Raw genomic sequence first — 20,185 nt, 5'->3', positions numbered from 1 at the left:
TAGCAACCTCAGCTGCAACCTGTCTTGGGCTCTTGAAAGCTCGCACAAAAAAGGCACAAGAGTAGTACCTAGCGCCTGACCTCAATTTTTCAGACAGTTGAAGATGCAGCATGTGTACAGCCCCTAGTAGTCCCTAGTTAATAACCAAAATCCAAAGTGTGAGATCATTTTGAGAAGGTGAAAGATGAATCCAAGGTGATATGTAAACTCATCTTCATTCGTCGACTACAAACATGACATATCATGTGAAACATGGAAGTAGCTATATGCCCATTAGCCACTTAGCACAATCATTACTGCTTTGCCGACAGCGTCATTAACAGGCGGCTCGCTCAGTGTGTGACATGCACTTGTAGATAAAATATAGAACTATATTAATGAAGGTTCTTTAGTGCGGTTTTGTATTTCTCTGTAATGTAGCACAGTGTTAACAATGTAACTTACACTATTCTTTCACAAACCTTGAACTCAAACCATTGTGTTGCCCCGCCCAAAATATATAATCTAATAATTAAATTAATATCGTAAACATGCCAGAGACTAATGGCCCTAAATGACGACTACTGGTTGACTGGGAAAATTCTTAGTCCGGGGCAGCCCTAGATTTAGAGATGATTTCTTTTGGGTAAAAATCTGGATTTTATCTGCTGCAGCCACTGAACCAGATTCAGCCACCATTCAATAACTCACAAGTATTTCTACAACAGAAGCAGGTCACATTCCTGCTCACTATGCTGTGTCTGTCTGTGGTGCACTCACCTGTCTTTGTGTTTCCTCCCTTGTAGGAGATCTTGTTGATGGCATCCAGCAGTCGCTCTTTATCACTGTACGAGTTCAGTTTGAACTCAGTCCGGGCATCATCACTGAACTGGGCGATGGCAACCTGTCAGACAATACAATAAAAGAACTATTAAACATCAAGAAAGTGCAAAGTCTTACAGTGAGTTTTGTTTAAAGGGTCACGACTTTAAAAAGAGACCGTAGTTTGATCTAACCAAGCAGATGCCTTTCATTTTGCATGCTATGGTCTTTCCATGTTTCTGCTGCCATGGACACACTCCCGTTTTTCAAAGTAATTTTTCAATGCATTAAGACATCAAATGTGATTTAGGGCTGGGCAATACATCCATATTATATTAATATAATGATTGGAGACTAGGTACTGTTCTTAGATTTTGGATATTCTAACATTGTAAAACTGTTGAGTAAAGTGATGTAATTTTTTGAATTTACCAGACTGCTCTAGCTGTTTGCCTTTTTCTGCTTAGTCATTATGTCCACATCACAAATGATTATGTATCTCATTGTGTGAATATTTTGTGAAAGCACCAATAGTCAACCCTGCAATTTTGTTGCAAGGTATTATCGTAATATTTTATGTCTTCTTGTCACCCAGCTCTGCTTCCATTGTATTGAGGTCAGGGGAGAAATTTGAAATATTCATTTAAAAAATCTGAACTAACCTTTAAGAGTAGTCCACATCTATAAAGAGCCTTTAGGCCTGTTTATACCTGATTTTAACATGCGTCTTCGGCTATCGAATCACAAGTGAACACTGCTAATTACAAGTGTAAACAACCCCCAAGAAACATTGTAATGCAATCACTCAAACCACCTGCAGAGATCCCAACATGTACAAGGTTATCACTGCAGGATGTGGTGGCTGTTTCAGAGACAGAGCGCTCACCCTGTATAACTTCACCATTTTATGAAAAGTTGGATGAAAAGTTAGGTGCCTGACCTATCCAGTGAGCACGTTAGCGAGAACAAAATCTGAACACAAACGGTAAGCTACAATGATAGACACAGGTGTGAATGGCGATGTGTTTTGGCTGTCCACTTGTGTTTGAATCCCTAAAATTCATGTTAATACCAGGCGTAAAATGAAGCAAGAACTTCCAGGTTCTGTTACATAAGTAAGAATAATAAATTGGGTTCCCACTGACATTTGCTATAATGCTAAAAGTAAAAATGCCGCCTTGGAACCAACACATTCTCACTCCATTCTTGTGACATATCGACGTTTGGTCATGGACTTTCCACGTGCAGATAAGACATGCAAGGTACCCTGGGTGCATTGGCTGTTGACTTTCTGGGAGGCCGTGTCAAGTTCTGCCTGTTACATGCATTGCCTTCTTTCAAAATACACTTGTGTTTTCACATGAAATTTACCATTTATATACAGTCTCTTTCAAAATAAACACACTATGTTGGTAAACTGCAATTTGACATTTTTTTCCTTAAACTACTAACCCACATGGTTGGGTTTTGGCAACAAAACCACAAGTCTGAGTTTAGGAAAAAAGAACAATTTTTCGGGCCGTCAACACTGCTCTCCTGGGTGAAAGTCTGTGTTTGTTGGACCCAATCAACACCCCTCTGCCCACCCCACTTGGACTTTGCCACCTTAACTTTCATTCTTGTCCTGCTGTGTTTACCCCTGATGCTGCCGGGTGCCATTCAACTATAATGGCGACCGCCCACGTATCATGCCAACAGTGTCTGATGAAAGAAGTCACTGACTAAGTGCCAGATTTCGACGACTACGAGTGAGACTTGGTTGTTGGAAGAGAGCCTTTCTTTAACAGTGCGTTGTATGATTCACTTATGTTGAGATAAGGAGAATATTTTTTCCAAAAAAAGCAATCAACCAACATAACTTCTCATGAGCCTTCCTGGACCATCACAGGTCAAATGTCAGATATCAACAAAAGACATGAGTCAATCTAAGACATGTCTGTAATAACAGCATACCGAGGGGAGTGATTAGTGAAGACAGCAGATATTACAACTACAAAATAGGAAGAATTACTTTATAAAAATTGTGCTGGTGGATAATTTGGACATGGACAAAGCCTAGGTATGATGATGTACTGTAGGTACCTGCCCTTGTAAATTTAGCATGTAGAAAGTATATCCAGGAACAGGCTTCACTTAGTCAAAAAGATGAATAAACGAGAGATTGCTTTACGTTACAGAAACCAGTGGAACAGAGGCGAGCCTGAATGTGATGCTAGCACTTTTTTTTTTTTACTTTCCCCCATCTGCAGAAAATCAGAGAGCTTCACCCGTGTGCTGCAGAAGAACAGCACAGCCTTGTTTCCTTTCTGTGCTTGTGTTGTGATTGTGATTGATACAAATCATGTAGTGCTTTAAACAAATGTTTAAGCATTAACAGGCGGTCCACTAACTGAATTTGGTCCTGGTGTTGTGACTGAACTGAACTTGGACTAGTGGAGAGAAAAAGGCAAACACTGACAACATACATAAACCAAAAACATGGCAGGAACTGAGGAGAGCGCCACGATCCAGAGAATATAAATGAGCTGTTTCTTCAAGTGAACTGGGCCGTGGCCACCTGGGAGACCACACAGGAATAATCTTTATTTGTACTAACAAAACACATAAATGAGAGCAGCTTAGTGAAGCTTATTTCATGTATTCAGCTGCTGTAGCACAAGAATCTGAACACAGAACTGAGCAGGGTTTGGGCCACTTGGGAGACACTAGGGGAAAATGGTTATATGTAAATGACTGACAGAGTACAATGACTGTCAGCATTTCACAGTTTATTATCTTGTACTAGTTTGTCCTAAAAATGTCTTGTTCTCGGGTTCTGCTGAGTTTAGTGCTGTTTCACAAGAGTGTAAGGCTGGATTTAGAGCTGAAGTTAGTTTGAAGGGAGAGGTAAAATTTCATTAAAAAAATCAACATTGAATTAAAGCATTTGCAATTTTAATAACAAAATTAACAGCTGGCTTATAAAGCTCCTCGTACATGCTGGCTGCTGTGGCTAAAAAAATCCTGAAAATGGTGAAAATAACCTTTAATTTGTCCTGATTCCCTTGATTGGGCTGCAGGTACCGCCTCATGCTACCAGCAGTGACAAGGACACTAGCAGAACACCAAACTAGAGAAGAATCAGTCAGGAAGGATAAGGGACGAGCAACTGTCTGTGGCCACCACATGTAAAACCATTCTCTTTTTGGGGGTTGTTTTGCTTTTTGATTTGCACCAGAGCACTTGTGACCATTAAGTGTTCCCTTCATTTTCTCGAGCAGTGTATTTTTTTCAAATGTATTTTCCGTTTAACTCTGTCTTGGTAATGAATTCCAAACTAAAACACAAATAAGCTGTATATATGAAAACAAGCTTGAAAAAAATAAAGTGTATAAAAAAAGGCTGACAATTTAATCAATAACAAACTTCTTTATCAATTATGTTACTTGTTCTCAGTTATTTGGTAAGTTAAATCCTACTCTGCATTCCTGGCACCACTGCCATAATCACAGTGAAATGATGAGTTTGTTTGTGTTTGCTGAGATAAATATATAATGAAAATCACAAGAATCCATTTAATTCATGTATAGATCAAATACATGATTTTTGTTTTGGATAGGTCCATCTACTGTTTTGGATAGGTGGTTGTGCCTTCAACAACTTCATCAGGAAGATATTGTTTAACACAGGAGTGGTGTGTGCAGAGTGAGTCAGTGCAAGCACCAGTTTTTCAGTTCTCAGAGGATTACCATTGATGCTCTCTTTCTTTGCTTCTTCTCTGCTGCCACAGCAGTACATGACAAGTCACCAAAATACAGGACAGGGAAAAGCATGAAAAGGTAACTGTGCCTCAGGAAGACACCATTTAACTGGCAAAGTGCAGCTTTTGCTCCCCAAAGAAAGCAGAGCTCCAGGTCTCCATCTCTAGTTCAGTGGCTTTTTCTTTCCTTTCTTGTGCTGTTACTGCACTGTGACTTCCCGTCAATGACCTGTCATTGTGGCTAGAGCTACTATACCAGACAAAAAGTGTTTAGAATGACAGGAGTCAAGGTTTTCATGGACTACAAATAGTTCTCAGTTTGAGTAACACTGAAAAGTGAAAGAAAAACCAGCAATAACAACGTCTGTGATGGTAACCTGTGTGTCCTACCTGTGTGCCATCTGGGCCGATCTGGTCCAGAGCTCCAGATGTGCTGTACAGGAAGCGGATGATCTTCAGGAAATTGTCATCACCAATACTCCAGGAACCATCAACCAGGAAGACCAGGTCTGCTTTAGCTGCCTTACAGACTGGACAAAGACAGAGAGGTGGGGGAAGTTCACATTTGTTTGTTCTCTTTCTGTTGTTGAGGAGGACAAAAGAATTACAAGAAGAAATAAGAGACGGAGTAAACAAAATAAACAGGTGGAAATGGAGGACAATAATTGAGACAGATACATGTTATGATTTCCAGATTTCTATCCATCCATTTTCATCCAGGGCTGGGTCGCGGGGGCAGGAGGTCGAGCAAAGCGACCCAGACATCCCTCTCCCCAGCACGCATTCTTCACCTGGGGGACCCCAAGGCGTTCCCAGGCCAGATATGTAATCCCTGCAGCGTGTTCTGGGTCTGCCCCAGGGCCTCCTACCAGTTGCACATGCCTGGAGCCTTTACTGGGAGGCGCCCAGGAGGCATCCTGATCAGATGCCTGAACCACCTCAACTGACCTGGAGGAGGAAGGAGCAGCAGCTCTACTCTCAGCTCCCTCCGGATCTCTGAGCTCCTCACCCTATCTTTAAGGCTGAGCCCAGCCACCCCACAGAGGAAGCTCATTTTGGCTGCTTGTTTCTGCGATCTAGTTCTCTTTTGGTCATTACCCAGAGCTTGTGACAATAGGTGAGGGTTGGGACAGAGATGGACCAGTAAATCAAGACCTTCGTCTTACGGCTTAGCTCCCTCTTCACCACAATGGTCCCATGCAGCGCCCTCATCACTGCAGACACTGCACCAAATGCTGGTCCATCTCACGCTGCATTCTACCCTCACTCATGAACAAGACCCTGAGATACTTGAAAACAATCAAAGTCATATTTCTTGCCAGCCTTTTACCACTATACTTTACTGAAGGGTTTCTGATGCTGATATTGTTTAGGGTAGATGCTCATATCACTGCCACCTTATATATTTGATTGTTAAGAATTCAAGAGGCAACAGGGTTTTCCACCTATTCATTTATTGGTGGCTGGCTGCCATGATTTGAGCATTTAATGAACATTTTGATTTCTTGTTTTTTATTCTTTGCTCCACATTCTTGTAGCGCAGAGCGTTTTCTGGGCACAGGCGGAGCAGCGAAACGGCAGGCGCAGGGAAAGTGAAACTTAACCATTTATTGCGCTGGGTCTAAAAGTTTGCATTCACTCACAAACAACGGCTTCTCTCAGCCATTGATCTGGTCTGATCAGCTGTGATCAGATCAACACATCAATTATCCACCCCATGACTCAAAATTCCACAAACTGCGGCGTTGGTGGCTTAGTGGTAGAGCAGGCGCCCCATGTACAAGGCTGTTGCTGCAGCGGCCCGGGTTCAACTCCAGCCTGTGGCCCTTTGCTGCATGTCACTCCCTCTCTCTCTCCCCCCTTCATGCTTGTCTGCTAAAAAATGCCCCCCCAAAAAATCTTAAAAAAAAAAAAACCCTCCACAAACTGCTGAGAAAAAGTAAGAAGAGCTCCATCTGTGCTGTGTTCACAGACCCACAAAAACTCAGAATTAAGAAAGGGGACACAGGCTGTTTGTTTTCTATTTGCTCAACTTTCTTTTGTTTGCTTTGCTGGTGCATGACTTAAATCGGCTCCAACCTTTCATAAATGTATCCATTTATTTCTCAGCTATTTGATTTGTGTTTTTATCACCGTTCAAATAAACAAACTCTGGCTTGATTTTGATGGATGACAACTCAGGACTGAAAAGAAAAGCAGCTTCTGAGTGAAGTAAACCTTTGATTGATTTGATTTGAGGTCTCAAATTGTAAAGACTGAAAATGTGTTAAATTAATTAAAAGTTGCCTCTGTCGCTGTCCACCAATCATTCCGGTCACTTCCTTTTCCCCTCTAATAAATCACATTAAAGGGTCAGCTGCTGCCGGACTGAACTGCAGACAGCTTCAATCCATCTGCATCCATCTCTATTGTTTCACAATAAAATTGCACCCTGTGACTCACATTGATCGGGTTTTCTGAAGGTAGAAGTGCCGAGAAGCTCAGTGAGAATGTTTATGTGTGGGGGGGCACAAGCACAAACAGTGAGCAGCAGGACCCCCCGTCCAACACTGGCACACCATGAAAACGGAAACAGAGGGCTCAGCGGGGATGAAACACCTGCTGCTGCAAGCAAACACGCCGTCTGCAGTCATTTTGACTTGACCAAAGAACTACAAGCTGATTGGCTGTTGAAACAGGTGACGTGCTCTAGTTCTAAAACCAGCTGCCGGTAATTTGAGCAGTTGAGTTGCAGGTAACATCATCAGCTGGCTTGAGTCGAGCTCAGACCGGCCAGTTTTACACCACTTTAGTGTTGTTTGTGTATTTCTTAGCTCTGTTAAGCAAGACAGTAGCTATTATCAGTTATGATTGTTCACAGTTGTTAAATATCTGTGAACATTGTACAGTCCGCAAGTTGGTACAACTTTTCTCAGTACCCTATAGACTCTCGGACTAGTCACCATATCAGTGTAGCGATGCCTGTGGCGGCGGGAGAGGAAGCAAAAGCGAGGGAAGTGGGCACACCTGCGGGCTGAGCTTAAGGCTAACCCATACAAACCAGCCCTACCAAGCCTCTTCCTTGCAAACACAAGGTCACTCGTCAATAAGCTGGACGAGATCAGAGCGAGAATAATGCCTTACTGTGTGACTATCATCAAGGAGTCCTGGCTCAATGAAAACCTAACAGACACAGCATCCAGCTAGCGGGCCTCTCTGCTTACAGAGCGGACCGGATGAGAGACTCTGGTAAGAGCCGTGGGGGAGGACTGTATATCTTCGTGAATAATAAATGGCGCACAGCTGTGGACATGGTGGAGAGACACTGCTGCCCTGACCTGGAGCTAAGCTAAGTTAGCTCTGGAGAGGCATGACGGTGCCAGTAAACAGCTTACCCGGACAGTGTAGTCATTGTAGCAAGGGATTTTGGTCATGTAGACTTTGAACTGGTCATACCTAAATTCTACAAGAATGTGACATTTACCACACAAGAGGACAATATACTCGACCAAGTATACACCAATATTTCAGGGGCATTCAAGGCAATCCCGTCAGCATAAGTAGGTCAGTCAGACCACATTTATCTCCTCCTGATCACGGATCTGCAGAGTTAACCTAACCATCAAAACAGTGCAGGTATGGATGCCATAATGCCACATTGCCCAATGCCCTAAACCAGTTCTTCGCCCGCTTTGACACCCAGAGGGAGGAGGTGGATCCACTCTTCACCTTAGCTGACAGTGAGCCAGTGCTGGTCCTCTAGCAACATCAGGTGAGGACTGTCCTGAGGGGAGTCAACGGGAGCAAGGCAGCTAGCCCGGATGGAGTACCCGGGCGAGTATTATTGGTTTGTGCTGACCAGCTTAAAGGAGTGTTAACCAACATATTTAACCTATTATTACAATAACCTGCTGTCCCAACATGCCTTAAAACTTCCATGATTATCCCAGTGCCCAAAAAAACCCTGTTGTGATGTGCCTAAATGACTACCATCCTGTAGCACTAACACCTATCATCATGAAGTGCTTTGAGATGCTGGTGCTCTCACACATTAAGGCTGTAATTCCACATGATCTGGATAAACACCAGTTTGCATGAAGGACTAACCACACCACAGAGGACGCCATCACAACAGCCCTCCATCTTGCCCTGACACACCTGGAGAAACCAAACACCTATGTGAGGATGTTGTTCTGCATTTAATATGGTCATCCCTCACAAGCTGGTCACAAAACTGTACAATCTGGGCACCAGTTCTTCCCTGTGTTCTTGGCTCATGTACTTCCTCACCGACACCACCAGAGCAAGTTAGAGTGGGCAAGCACATCTCCTCCACCCTTACTCTCAGAACTGGTACCCCCAGCGCTGTGTGCTAAGGCCAATGCTCTTTACACTGTTCACCAAAATCAAATTTGTTGATGACACGACCATAGTGGGCCTGATCTCTGAAGATAATGAGATGGCCTACAGGCGTGAGGTGGACCATCTCACTTGTTGGTGTGGAGACAATGACCTGTTCCTCAGCACCTCCAAACCCAAGGAGATGGTTATTGACCTCCGGAGGACCAAGATCAGAGCCCACGCCCCCCTCCACATACATGGGGAGATAGTGGAGGTGGAAAACTGATGTTCCTGGGAGTCATACTGTCAAACCAGCTGACAAGGACCAACAACACTTCACAGCTGGTCAAAAAAAGCTCAGCAGAGACTCTGAATCCTGAGGAAACTACCTCAAAAACTTCTTCTCAAGTTCTACAGTAGCACTGTTGAGTCCATCCTGACCAGCTGCTCTGCAGTGTGGTATGCCAGCTGCACAGCTGCAGAATGTCACAGCCTCCATCGTGTGGTAAAGGCGGCATGGCGCATCATCAGGTTGAAGCTCCATGGACTGGACATTATTTACACCAACAAACTCAAAAAGAAAGCCCATAGTATCCTCAAAGACATTACTCACCCCGGCCACTCCATGTTTGACTGTTACCATCTGGCAGAAGCTTCAGGACAATCAAGTCAAAGACCAATAGAATGAAAAACAGCTTCCATCCCAGAGCTGTGGTCTCCATTGCTACACTACAATACACAGGGTTAAACATGCACTATCACTGCCGTGGCTATTATTTTACTATTATATTTTAAAGTTGCAGTGACACTTTTAATTGCTGCTGCTCTTAACTTTTGTGCGTGTGTTGGTGTATTTCTAATTGTTCTTACACCAAGGAAGTCGAATAGAATTTCATTCATTCCTTTGTTGCTTGTCATCCACCCTCTCTCTTCTACCTTTCCTGTCAATTTATTGTGATCCTATAAATAAGGCAAAATCGCCCTCAAAAAATCATCTTTATAAAAAAAGGAAATGTTTTTGCCTGTTGTAGTATTTTGCCCTTGTGTCACTGTTGTTTTATTCTGTACTATAAACATATACTCATGAAGGTTTTGAAAAGAACTTTACTTATAAACAAGTCCAAATTTTAAGTGGAAGGACTTCATGTCCAAAAAGTTCTATAGGCCCGTTTCCACCGCAGGAACTTCGGGGTTAGCAGTTAGCGGTGTCTGTAATAACTCCGGTCACGGTCCATGAAAAAAATATTTTTTTCCAGCGGATATCTTAGTTACAACATGATTGAGCTAGCAAAGCAGTTTTGTGTTGCTATGTGTGGTATTTATTCAGTTTTGGGAAATCACAATGTCTACAAAGCATCAGCTGAGGCAACATGCAACTAAATCTCACGGCGGTTGAGAGGGCCAAGCGAGAGGACGTTCCTGTAGTAGTTCCTGCCCCCCAAATAGTACCAGGAACTTCTTCAGTGGAAATGGGCCTTATGTGTTACTATCAAATTCTGTATATTTTTTTTTTACAGTGAACATGCATGTAGGTTGAGTAAAAAGCAGTGTTCTCTGTCCGTCTCTCTTTCTGGGCCTGACAGCTTCAACTTAAAACCAAAGTGTCTTATGAACATGACGCTTTAATCATGTGGGAAAAAAAGGAGAAAAAAAACTTCTCTTACTCTGTGATTGAAAATGGCAAATTTAAATATAAAGATTAGATAAGACATGCACTGTACATGCTGGTTCCTGTACTTCAGCTGATTATGCAGTCTTTTAAGAATGTTGTGGTGACAGATATGTGAAGAATGTGAATTACATGTTTGTGGAGATGCTGTAACAGATCCAGCAATCACCAGGTTTACACTTCAGACATTTATTTTAAATTACCCTCCTGTTGAAGATTTATCTCTGTAATTCTATGTTATCTTTGTGTGATAATTTGAACTGAAAATTATCCCAACCTTTCTTTATTCGCACACATCTATATATATATATCTTTGAGTGTGTCTTTATATACCATAATTAAGTGTGTGTGTGTGTGTGTGTGTGTGTGTGTGTGTGTGGTTAAGACCCATCACTGTGTGGGAGGAGAGCAGTCAAAGCTTATTTACTCTGCTTGTACGGTGTCAGTGCTGACTGACACTAAACTGTTGTCCTCACACATGCACAAACCTCAAACTCTTCAACAAGTAACTTGTCACACTGTGATGTATTTCACATGAAATGTGGGCAGTCAGTGAACTAAACTTAGTTTCTCTGTCAGAGAGAAAAAGCCGCTATAATTACATCAGGAGAAAAAAAAGGAAAATTGAAGAGATAATTTAGAGAGCAAACACTCAGAGAGTTTTGTTCAAAGAAACTTTTCTGTTAATTATTGCTGACCAAAACTTGCATTTATTTTCTAACATGCAGGATTTATATTGGGCAGATAGATTATTGGTTAATAATGACAAATTACTGCTGATAAATAATGGCAATAATACAAAGCCAAATTGCTTACATTGACTTAACAGATGCAGTATCAACACCACCAATAAACACAGAGAAGGAGAAGAGCAAGCGCAGCATACTAACTAGAGAGAAGGTTGGGGATAGGTTAATTGGTAACTCTAAATTGTCTGTAGGTGTGAATGTGAGCGTGAATGGCTGTCTGTCTCGATGTGTCAGCCCTGTGATAGTATAGCAGCCCATCCAGGGTGTAGCCTGCCTCTCGCCCCATGTCAGCTGGGATAGGCCACAGACCCCCCTGCAACCCTCAAGAGGATAAACGGTTACGAAAATGGATGGATGAATGGATAATAATAATAATAATAACAACAATAATAATAATAATAATAATAATGATAATACATTATACTTATAAAGTGCTTTTCAGGGCACTCAAAGTTTAAAATTCAGGGACAAAACAACAACAACAAATAACAAAAAAACAAACCCATTAATAACTGTTAGATAACATTAGCTGTGCGATGCTAATAGTTAGCCCATGAGTGTGTGTTCAGGCAGACTGCAGGGTGCGCTACTGTCTCATGACAAACAGACAGAGAAAGCAGATCAAGGTGGGGCTGCACGAATCAATATGCTGCGTGCAACTCTACAATAAAAACAGAATTAACAAATTTCAAATAGTAAAAAAAAAATAAATAAAGTAAAGTTTTCCAAAGAATTGCTACAATATGTTATCGTGATTAAACTGGTGATTTACACCCCTATTTAATTCTGTTACACCAAAACTTAAAACTCTACTTTAAAATGTGATCCAGTTATAACTTTAAACCTACACTTGAGGAGATTTCTCAGAGGAAGTTACGGACTGAAGAACTGAACCCAACTGAGTTTTGTGATGCTGCTAAATTTCTCTAAAGATAGTGGTTCAGCAGGCAAACTTTTATGGAGCCAAACAGAATGACTGGAGTAACTATCCAACATGGCAGAACAAGTTTAAAGTGTCTGCCATTTGCTCCCAGGCGGTCTCTTTTTTCCTCACTGTGCTGTTGTGCATTTTTAAAATTTTCTACTTTTTGCAAAATTGCTCTGTTAAATTAGCCAACCAGGTCACGACAGCAAGGAAATGTATTTATTCATTTTTTATTTGAATGTTGAATGTATATGAATGTTTTCTACACGATGCAGTTGTAACTAAATAATCTAACAACGATTCCTGTGTTAAAAAGATTCATTACAAAGTGAAGGAACAATCTAAACTCACTGCAAAAGTTTTATCAAGAATGGAATTAAGATCTGCATTTCAAAGAAGATAACACAAAATGGACGAAATGCTTGTACTGAATGAAAATCAAGGATTAAAACAATACAAATTGCTAACAAGCACATCCCCACTAGAGAAAAATGTTATATCCAGATTCCAGATGGGGTGAAACAAGTGAACAATGTGTGGAATGAAATCCAAGAATGGATATCATCCATTAGCACATGAAACTCTTAAATACTTGATTCTGATTGTTCAAGCAACACAATTCTGCTGTGTTTATTTCTTGAGGTATCACCGCTGCTCTGCTGCTCCATTGCTAGGGACGCCATAGCAACAGCCTTAGACTGAGGAGCCATGAATACAGAGTACAGACACATTTCTTTTTGCGAATTTTGAATCAATAGAATGTGCTTTAATCATTATTTTGTGTCACATCACTAAATGTTTTAGTAGTAAGCCATGTTCTAAGCGGGATAATGTATAGTGAGCTGGTGACAGTTGAAAAATAACTCCTGATAGGGGAATGGAACCCTGACGTGCTGATTGTGGCAGATTATTTTTTCTTCCCTTGTTTATAAAAAGCTCATTTGAAAACCCTGGGAAAAAAGATTTGGACGGAATTAATGAGAAATTATTTGACCATAAAAAACGCATTGTTTGAGGATAACAATAAAACAAAGCTATTTAATGAGGTTTGGAAGTACATTTATAACTAACTAATAACTAACACTGTCTGTGTGTGTGTGTGTGTGTGTGTGTGTGTGTGTGTGTGTGTGTGTGTGTGTGTCTTTAAAAAAAGGTTAATTATTAGGTGGTAATATGATTAAGTCAAAAAAAAAAAAAAAAAAAAAAAGCTAGGTAACTAGTGCCTGTGTTGTGGAGTATAAAACTTCCCTCTAAAAGGAAGCAGGAGCAGAAGTTTATAGCAAAATAAAAGAAAATATCCAAGACATCTAAACTGTACTTAAATGCAGTACATGAGTACTTTCATAATTTCTGCTAGTGGCTGAGACTGCAGTTTATTCCTGGAACAAGGTGACGTTACTCTACAAATACATACAAGTATTATGAAACTGACACCTTCTGAGTACACCCAGTCAAAAAGAGAGAAACAGAATGTGTTGCTGTGGATTGGAGTTAAGAGCAAAACATAGCCACTTAAAAAAAGTCTTACCTAAAAAAATCTATAGCCTCAGTGGACGCTATGTTTACAATCATTTCACTGCTTTACCTTGCTGTCGGACAGTTCTTTCCTTTGTTACTACATTTTCTCAACCCTATAACTTGCATATTCCTACACATAAACACCCAAATGTGCTGCACTGTGTTATGCTGCAGGTCAGCTGTTTGGGTCAGACTTTAAGTGGTTTATAGAAAAGACAACAAATTCAAGATTAAAAAAAAAAGTGTGAGTGATTATGACAGCGAAGACGAAATGCAGTTCACTGTGGAGACAAAAGGATACCTTAATGAACCCGAGTATAGAGAAGAAGAACTTTTGCAGAGAGACACTGAATGGATTGAAAAAGAAAGAGGGGAAACTTCTGCAGAAACTGGAGGCCCAGAAAGAGCAGAGCTAACTGTGAGCTGTAAACACATGCTGAAGGGACACAGAGAACTACTGCTGCCTGGACTTTGTCCCAACCATAGACTGTATATAAAGATGGACAACCCATCTCCACTTACTGCCATTGTACAGAAGTGAAGCTAAAATATCCCGGGTACAGCTACTGCCATCTTGCTCTGGTGATGTCACTTGGAGCCAGTGTCTGTGTAGTCGCAATTTTCACTGTATCAAATTTCTCAACAATACACCTGTCTGACCAATCGCGAGCAGTGCCGCTGAATACGAGCCCACAAGCTGGCTCACACAGTTGCCAATAATGTTGTAAAATCCCGTTTTATAGCATTACTTAACAAATTAAAACCAAACTAATCAGAAAAACAAATATTTGAACAAACAGCAGCGTGATAAAATCTACTTCAACTGACTTCACTGGGAAAAATGCGTACTTGGAGTTCCAAGTTTGGCCCATGTCCCATCCACTAACATGGAGCGGGTGGGCTTTATGACCTATACTGCAGCCAGCTACCAGGGGGAGACTGAGATGTTTTGGCTTCACTTTTGGGGAGGTGTCATATCGTCCATCTTTATATACAGTCTGTGGTCACAACAAAACCTCAGGACCTTTCTGAATCAGAAGATGCCAGCACTTTACATTTTACTGACAGTTTGGGAAGTCACTTCATTTATTTGTAGCTATCCAGTGTAATTTGACCTGATGGTCTTCGGCAAGTGGCTCTCTCTTGCTTATTTGGCAGTGGTTTTACATAATCCTCTAAGAGAAATGTTAAAACATCAAGTTGTCACAGCCCAGAAAAAAATCCAAGCATGTACCATCTTTAAAATCTTTGGAAAGGTTCAGTCAGATCACGCAACATCATTTTCTGCCCCAAACAGCTGACCTACAGCATAACACAATGCAGCACATTTAGGTGCTTTTGTGTAGACATATGGAAGTTATAGGGTTGAGAAAATGTAATGTCAGAGGAAAGGGCTGTCTGACAGCAAAGCAGTGAAAATATTGTTAATATAGCGTTAACTTAGATTGATGTTAATTTTTTAAGCAGGAGTTTTTTGAAGTGGCTAAAATATGTTTTGCTGTTAACCTCATCCACAGGAATGCATAGCTGAGATGCTGGGGTGCTAGTCCCGTGTCAGTATCCTAACGGGAAGCATAAAGCACTGCTTTAAAAACTGGAACTATCCCTTTAAAATGAGGAAATGGACTGCAGATAATCGATGATAACAAACAATGTAAAATCAGGTCTCACCTTCCTTTGCAGGGGGGATGGTGGGCAGCGGCGTGGTGGTGGGGGGCCTGGTTGGAGCCGGAGTTGGGATGGGCACTACACAGAGAGTATAAACAAGACACACATGAAGACGTGAAAACCTGCAATCGTGACCACATTCATCGTAAAACCATCACCCCCCCAAAATGAAACTTCCCCTCTAAAAAGCATCAAAAAGACAATTAAAGAGAGAAGAAAGGCTCAGACAGCCACACAGTCACACATTAACATACAGAATGTGTCAAATAACCACGTTCAGCTCTGTGATTTCAGCTCCTGTATAATTTGGTAGATTGATCACAGCGTTGGCTACAGTCTAAATCACACTCCAACTGTCTCTGCTTTCAACCCCTCACCTTTATTCTGTGTGTGTGTAGAGGGAGGTTTAGATAAACCAGCTGTCCCCCTCTCAAACACACACAACACACACAGTTTACTGATTCAGTGGTGTTTAGGCAGTAAATCAGCTACCTGAGGCTGCGAATTACTTGTGATGGCAGGTGGGGAGCGTTCACTGACGGCTGCCTGCAGCGATTGGGAGAGTCATTTGTAGGAAAGGCTCTGGCTTTCATTTGCATCAAAACAAAGCAATAAATCATTGTGGAGGCTCTCTGCGGAGCTACAGTACGGAGGGCAGCAGCTTCAAGCTAACAAATATCTGCTGTTTCTTTATCCTTTCCTTTTCTTCTATCACTGTGGTTATTTCTTTTTTTCAGCCTCTTCTCCCTTTGTCTCTGTTTTTTTTTGTTCTCACTTCATTAATTTCAGTATACTATGGAAATGAACTTGTCCAGACTCTAAATGTGCTCCTGAAAGGTAATCCATCTCAGGGAACATTGTGCCTGCTATGGTTTTTGTCAAAGTTTCATTAGAATTGCCTGGCAATACAGTCCAGCCTTTACAAATCAATTAACACCGTCAAATACAACATCATAACAGAAACAGAATAACTCTAACTAAATTAAAATGTTGCAAGTATGAGGCTCAGTTGTGTGGATGCTACAGTAGGTGCAAGTTTCAAACAGCTGCCTGCCAGAGGAACAAACGACAGTAAAGATCTTTGAAAGTTTTGCATCTTTAGCTCTGAATTTGTTAGAAAAAAACGTTGTGGAAAAACAACAGGTCAGATTGAGATTATTTTCCTGTCTGGCACCCAATTTAAATTTTGGTAATCTGGGGACAAACCCACGCTACACTAGGGTTAACATGTGATTGCAACCGCTAGTGCTAGCTTCTTGTCATTACTTATTTATTTATTTGTACGAAGAGCCAAAAAACAGATGATGTATCTACTTATTCCACCCATTAATTAGTGTTCTGTTGATTTTCCAGTGATTGTGATATAAAACCACTAGATGAACAGGATTACACTGAGGGCCAACCGATCGACACCCCACCAGATCAACAAACTTGCTGCAGCTGTTAAACAGGTTAGACACAGCACTGAAGGACTGTCTCCAGAGTGTTAGCATGAGCTAATTAGCAGCAGCCGCTTACATCACACCAAGCTTTTAAAATGCTCGACTTTGTTGTTAAACTTACTAATAACCGCTAGCCCTGTGATGCAAAAGTTAGTGTTTATTTGTATCGTTACCTCTCTGGCTGTGTGTGTGTGTGTGTGTGTGTGTGTGTGTGTGTGTGTGTGTGTGAGACGCAGCCACTTGTTTTTCTGAGTTGAGTGTTTATGTGCGAGATGAATCAATAGCGCATCACTATTCTCCTTGGTAGTTGTAGGCTAGTGGGACGGTGAGACGGCGCCTGGGCATGACGATATAAACATTTGATAGAGCAGATGTACCACGGAACTGCCAATGTTCATATGAGTCAGCTGTCAGTGTTTGTCTCTGTTAGTAGAGACTCCACTCTGTGTGTAGTTTATACACTTTACTAATACACCACAGAATTACACAGTAACACTGGGCTTCATCATCTCCCTCTGTCTTACCGTTAACTATAAATGTAATACTGATTAAAAGTCAGTTTACTTTCACATCCTTGTATCTATGTTTGTCTGTAGTGTAGGATTATATGGGAGCAGGGGCGTTGAGGGTGGGCCATTTGACACAGCCCAGTGTTGGCAGGTATGAAGAGTAACAACTGTTCTTTGCTTTTGTTGTGTTAACAATAGTGATGTCAGTTTGTATTTGTTATGTATGACAGAGTATTAGGGCCATATTGAAGAAAAAAAAATTCGGAGATTTCGAGAATAAAGTCATAATATTACACGAAAAAACTCGTTATATTACGTAATATTACAAGAATAAAGTCATAATCTTATGAGAATAAAGTCGTAATATTGCGAGAATAAAGTCGTAACTGAGGAAAAAGTCATAATCTTACGAGAATAAAGTCGTAATATTACAAGAATAAAAGTGTAATTGAATGAGAAAAAAGTCATAATATTATGAGAATAAGTATAGGTCATTAAATTACGACTTTATTCTCGCAATATTATGACTTTTTCTCAATTATGACTTTGTTCTCGTAATATTACAAGTTTTTTTCTCTTAATATTACGACTTTATTCTCGTAAGATTATGACTTTATTCTTGTAATATTACGTAATATTACGAGTTTTTTCGTGTAATATTATGACTAAACTACAGGTTATAACTTTCTTTTTAAAATATAAAAATGTGAAATTATCAGTTATCTCATCAGTTAGCGGCCATGAGAAGCAGGCAATTATTGGTTATCGGTATCAGTTGAATTAATCCATATCGCTGCATCCCTTGTTCTTAGTCAACTGCCCCAGTAGAAAAAGAAAGAAAAAAGTTAAAGAAACTCACACAGTTAAAAGCTACAGTTGGCAGCTTTATGAAAATAACTTTTTATCATTTTTGCTGAAACTGTCGCTACATCCAGAAAGTATTACATAAGTCTGTGAAAAAAATCATGCCCCACATCCTGGGAAATGACCAATAAGAGCACAGGAGTCTCTAGTGCAGCTGTCAATCATGACAATCACTGCTCATAGAGTGTGCCAGGGCTGACGTCAAAACCCGGAAGCTTAGCATCGCGCAGGTTTCCCGAAGGGAAAGTGAATGTGATTTTTGCATTGCATTTTGGATTATGTCAGAAAATAAGCTCTGTGGCTAACACAAGTTTATGATACTTACAGGTTTTGTTCAGCGAAATAATCTTCACATATGAACACCTTCCATACCACATTTGAAGCTTAAATGCGATCGCCAGAAGTAAAAAATCATTAGGCTTTAATGGACTACATGACTACTCCACGGTCACGTGACTCTTGACGTCACCGCCACTAAGCTTTCAACTGATTTCAGCCGCTTTATTTTAAAAACATTATATAATGGGGAAATCGGACTGTTTAAGCTAAATAAGAAGCTGTAATGGCGGACTGCCAGCACTCTCGCCTGTTCGGGGGTGATGACGTTTAATGTCCCGACAGGGTTTGTAGTCGTATTGAGCAACTTGTTAGCAACCGCCTTTTTTACGACACGTAAAAGCTTCAAAATTCACAAGTAGGGAGTTTACTGACGTGTTTTATGTCGCAGAACAAAACCTGAAACTCGCTTACGCTTTTGTTAACCACAGACCTTATTTGAGGCATTTTACCAAAATCCCATTCAAAAAACGTATTGACTTTTAGACGAGAGAACTGGACGTGCTAAAAGCGCTAACGGAGTTCCGGGTTTACTGGCACACACTATAGACTGTGGATACTTTAAATCCCTGTGGGTTGTGAGGTGGGGTACCTCTGGGGTACTAGTATGCTCCAAGGACACTCGATTACTTTGGAGTCTAGGGAATTTAGAGGCCAGGTCGACATCTTGAGCTCTTTGTGACATTAATCTGGCCATTGCTGAGCAGTTTTTGTGGTGTGGCATGGAATTTTGTCCTGCAACAGTGTTTGTGTTGGTGGTGCATGTCAAGTGGCATCCACATGAATGCCAGGACCGAAGGTTTCCCACCAGAGTAATGCATTGTAACGAGATGTGTTACTGACTTGACTCATTAGTGGTTTTAATGTTTTGGCTGATAGGTGTATTTATCTCATGGATGAGAGCTTTTTGTATCACCATACCACCAATAAATAAATTATGAACTGTTCATGTCTGCTCAGTTGTCTGCATGTGGTCGTTTTTCCCTGCAGCCTCACACACCCATTTGACAACAATGGCCATAATGAGGGACATTTCAGGCATGCTGACAATCACTCTGAAATGAAGGCCAGAGGTTGAACTTGACCTCATCATTACAGTGAAGCTGCTGAGTTAAATGTCATCATAGGTAATATAGATTTAAACAATGGAAATGTTGCTGCTGTTCATTGAACACACTGAAAAATTGAAAACACCCCACCTTCCCTCCTTCCCAGCCTCCCTCCCCTGTTTGCAGACAGTGGGTCTTGATTAGCGTTTGGGGCTCCCAAAAGATGTTATTATGTTGAAAATGACGTGATCATTCTCCCAGCCTGTAGTGGGCTTCTATTATACATAGTGACAGCTGACAGCAATTTCTGTACAAGTGTGTGTTTGTCAAGCACGTGTTTCTGCTATTGTCAATCTGACTGGGCTCATTTAAATGGGTTTGGCACATCACATGGAGGAGGTGAAGTACTTGATGTGTCTGTAGTGTATATATAGGCTAAGTGTGTTTATGTATCATAGCCTTACATGAGAGACAACTGTGCAAAAAAATGTGCAAAAAATTTGTTTGTTAGCGTAACTGAAATGTTAGTTTTTCAGGATTCTGAAAAAGCCTAATTTCTCCTAAAACTGCCCACAACTCTTTCAGTTACACGTAAA

The 20,185-nt window shown here is 41.0% G+C and overlaps 1 protein-coding gene across 4 annotated transcripts in view; it reads right to left on the bottom strand.

Moving 5' to 3' along the window:
* LOC125904188 (collagen alpha-1(XIV) chain-like) overlaps positions 1-20,185 on the bottom strand; it is a 332,522-nt gene that overhangs the window by 110,137 nt on the left and 202,200 nt on the right. For all 4 annotated transcript variants that reach the window (XM_049601434.1, XM_049601435.1, XM_049601436.1 and 1 more), the window contains exons 26-28: positions 15,393-15,467; positions 4,931-5,070; positions 760-883 (exon numbers count right to left, since the gene is read on the bottom strand). In XM_049601434.1, coding sequence (XP_049457391.1) covers positions 760-883; positions 4,931-5,070; positions 15,393-15,467 — 339 coding nt within the window. The remainder of the gene's footprint in view (positions 1-759; positions 884-4,930; positions 5,071-15,392; positions 15,468-20,185) is intronic.

This window comes from Epinephelus fuscoguttatus, linkage group LG17 (assembly GCF_011397635.1).
Source record: "Epinephelus fuscoguttatus linkage group LG17, E.fuscoguttatus.final_Chr_v1".
Lineage (NCBI taxonomy): Eukaryota > Metazoa > Chordata > Actinopteri > Perciformes > Serranidae > Epinephelus > Epinephelus fuscoguttatus.
Note: the sequence above shows the minus strand (reverse complement) of the source record. Positions and strands in the feature narration are given on the sequence as shown.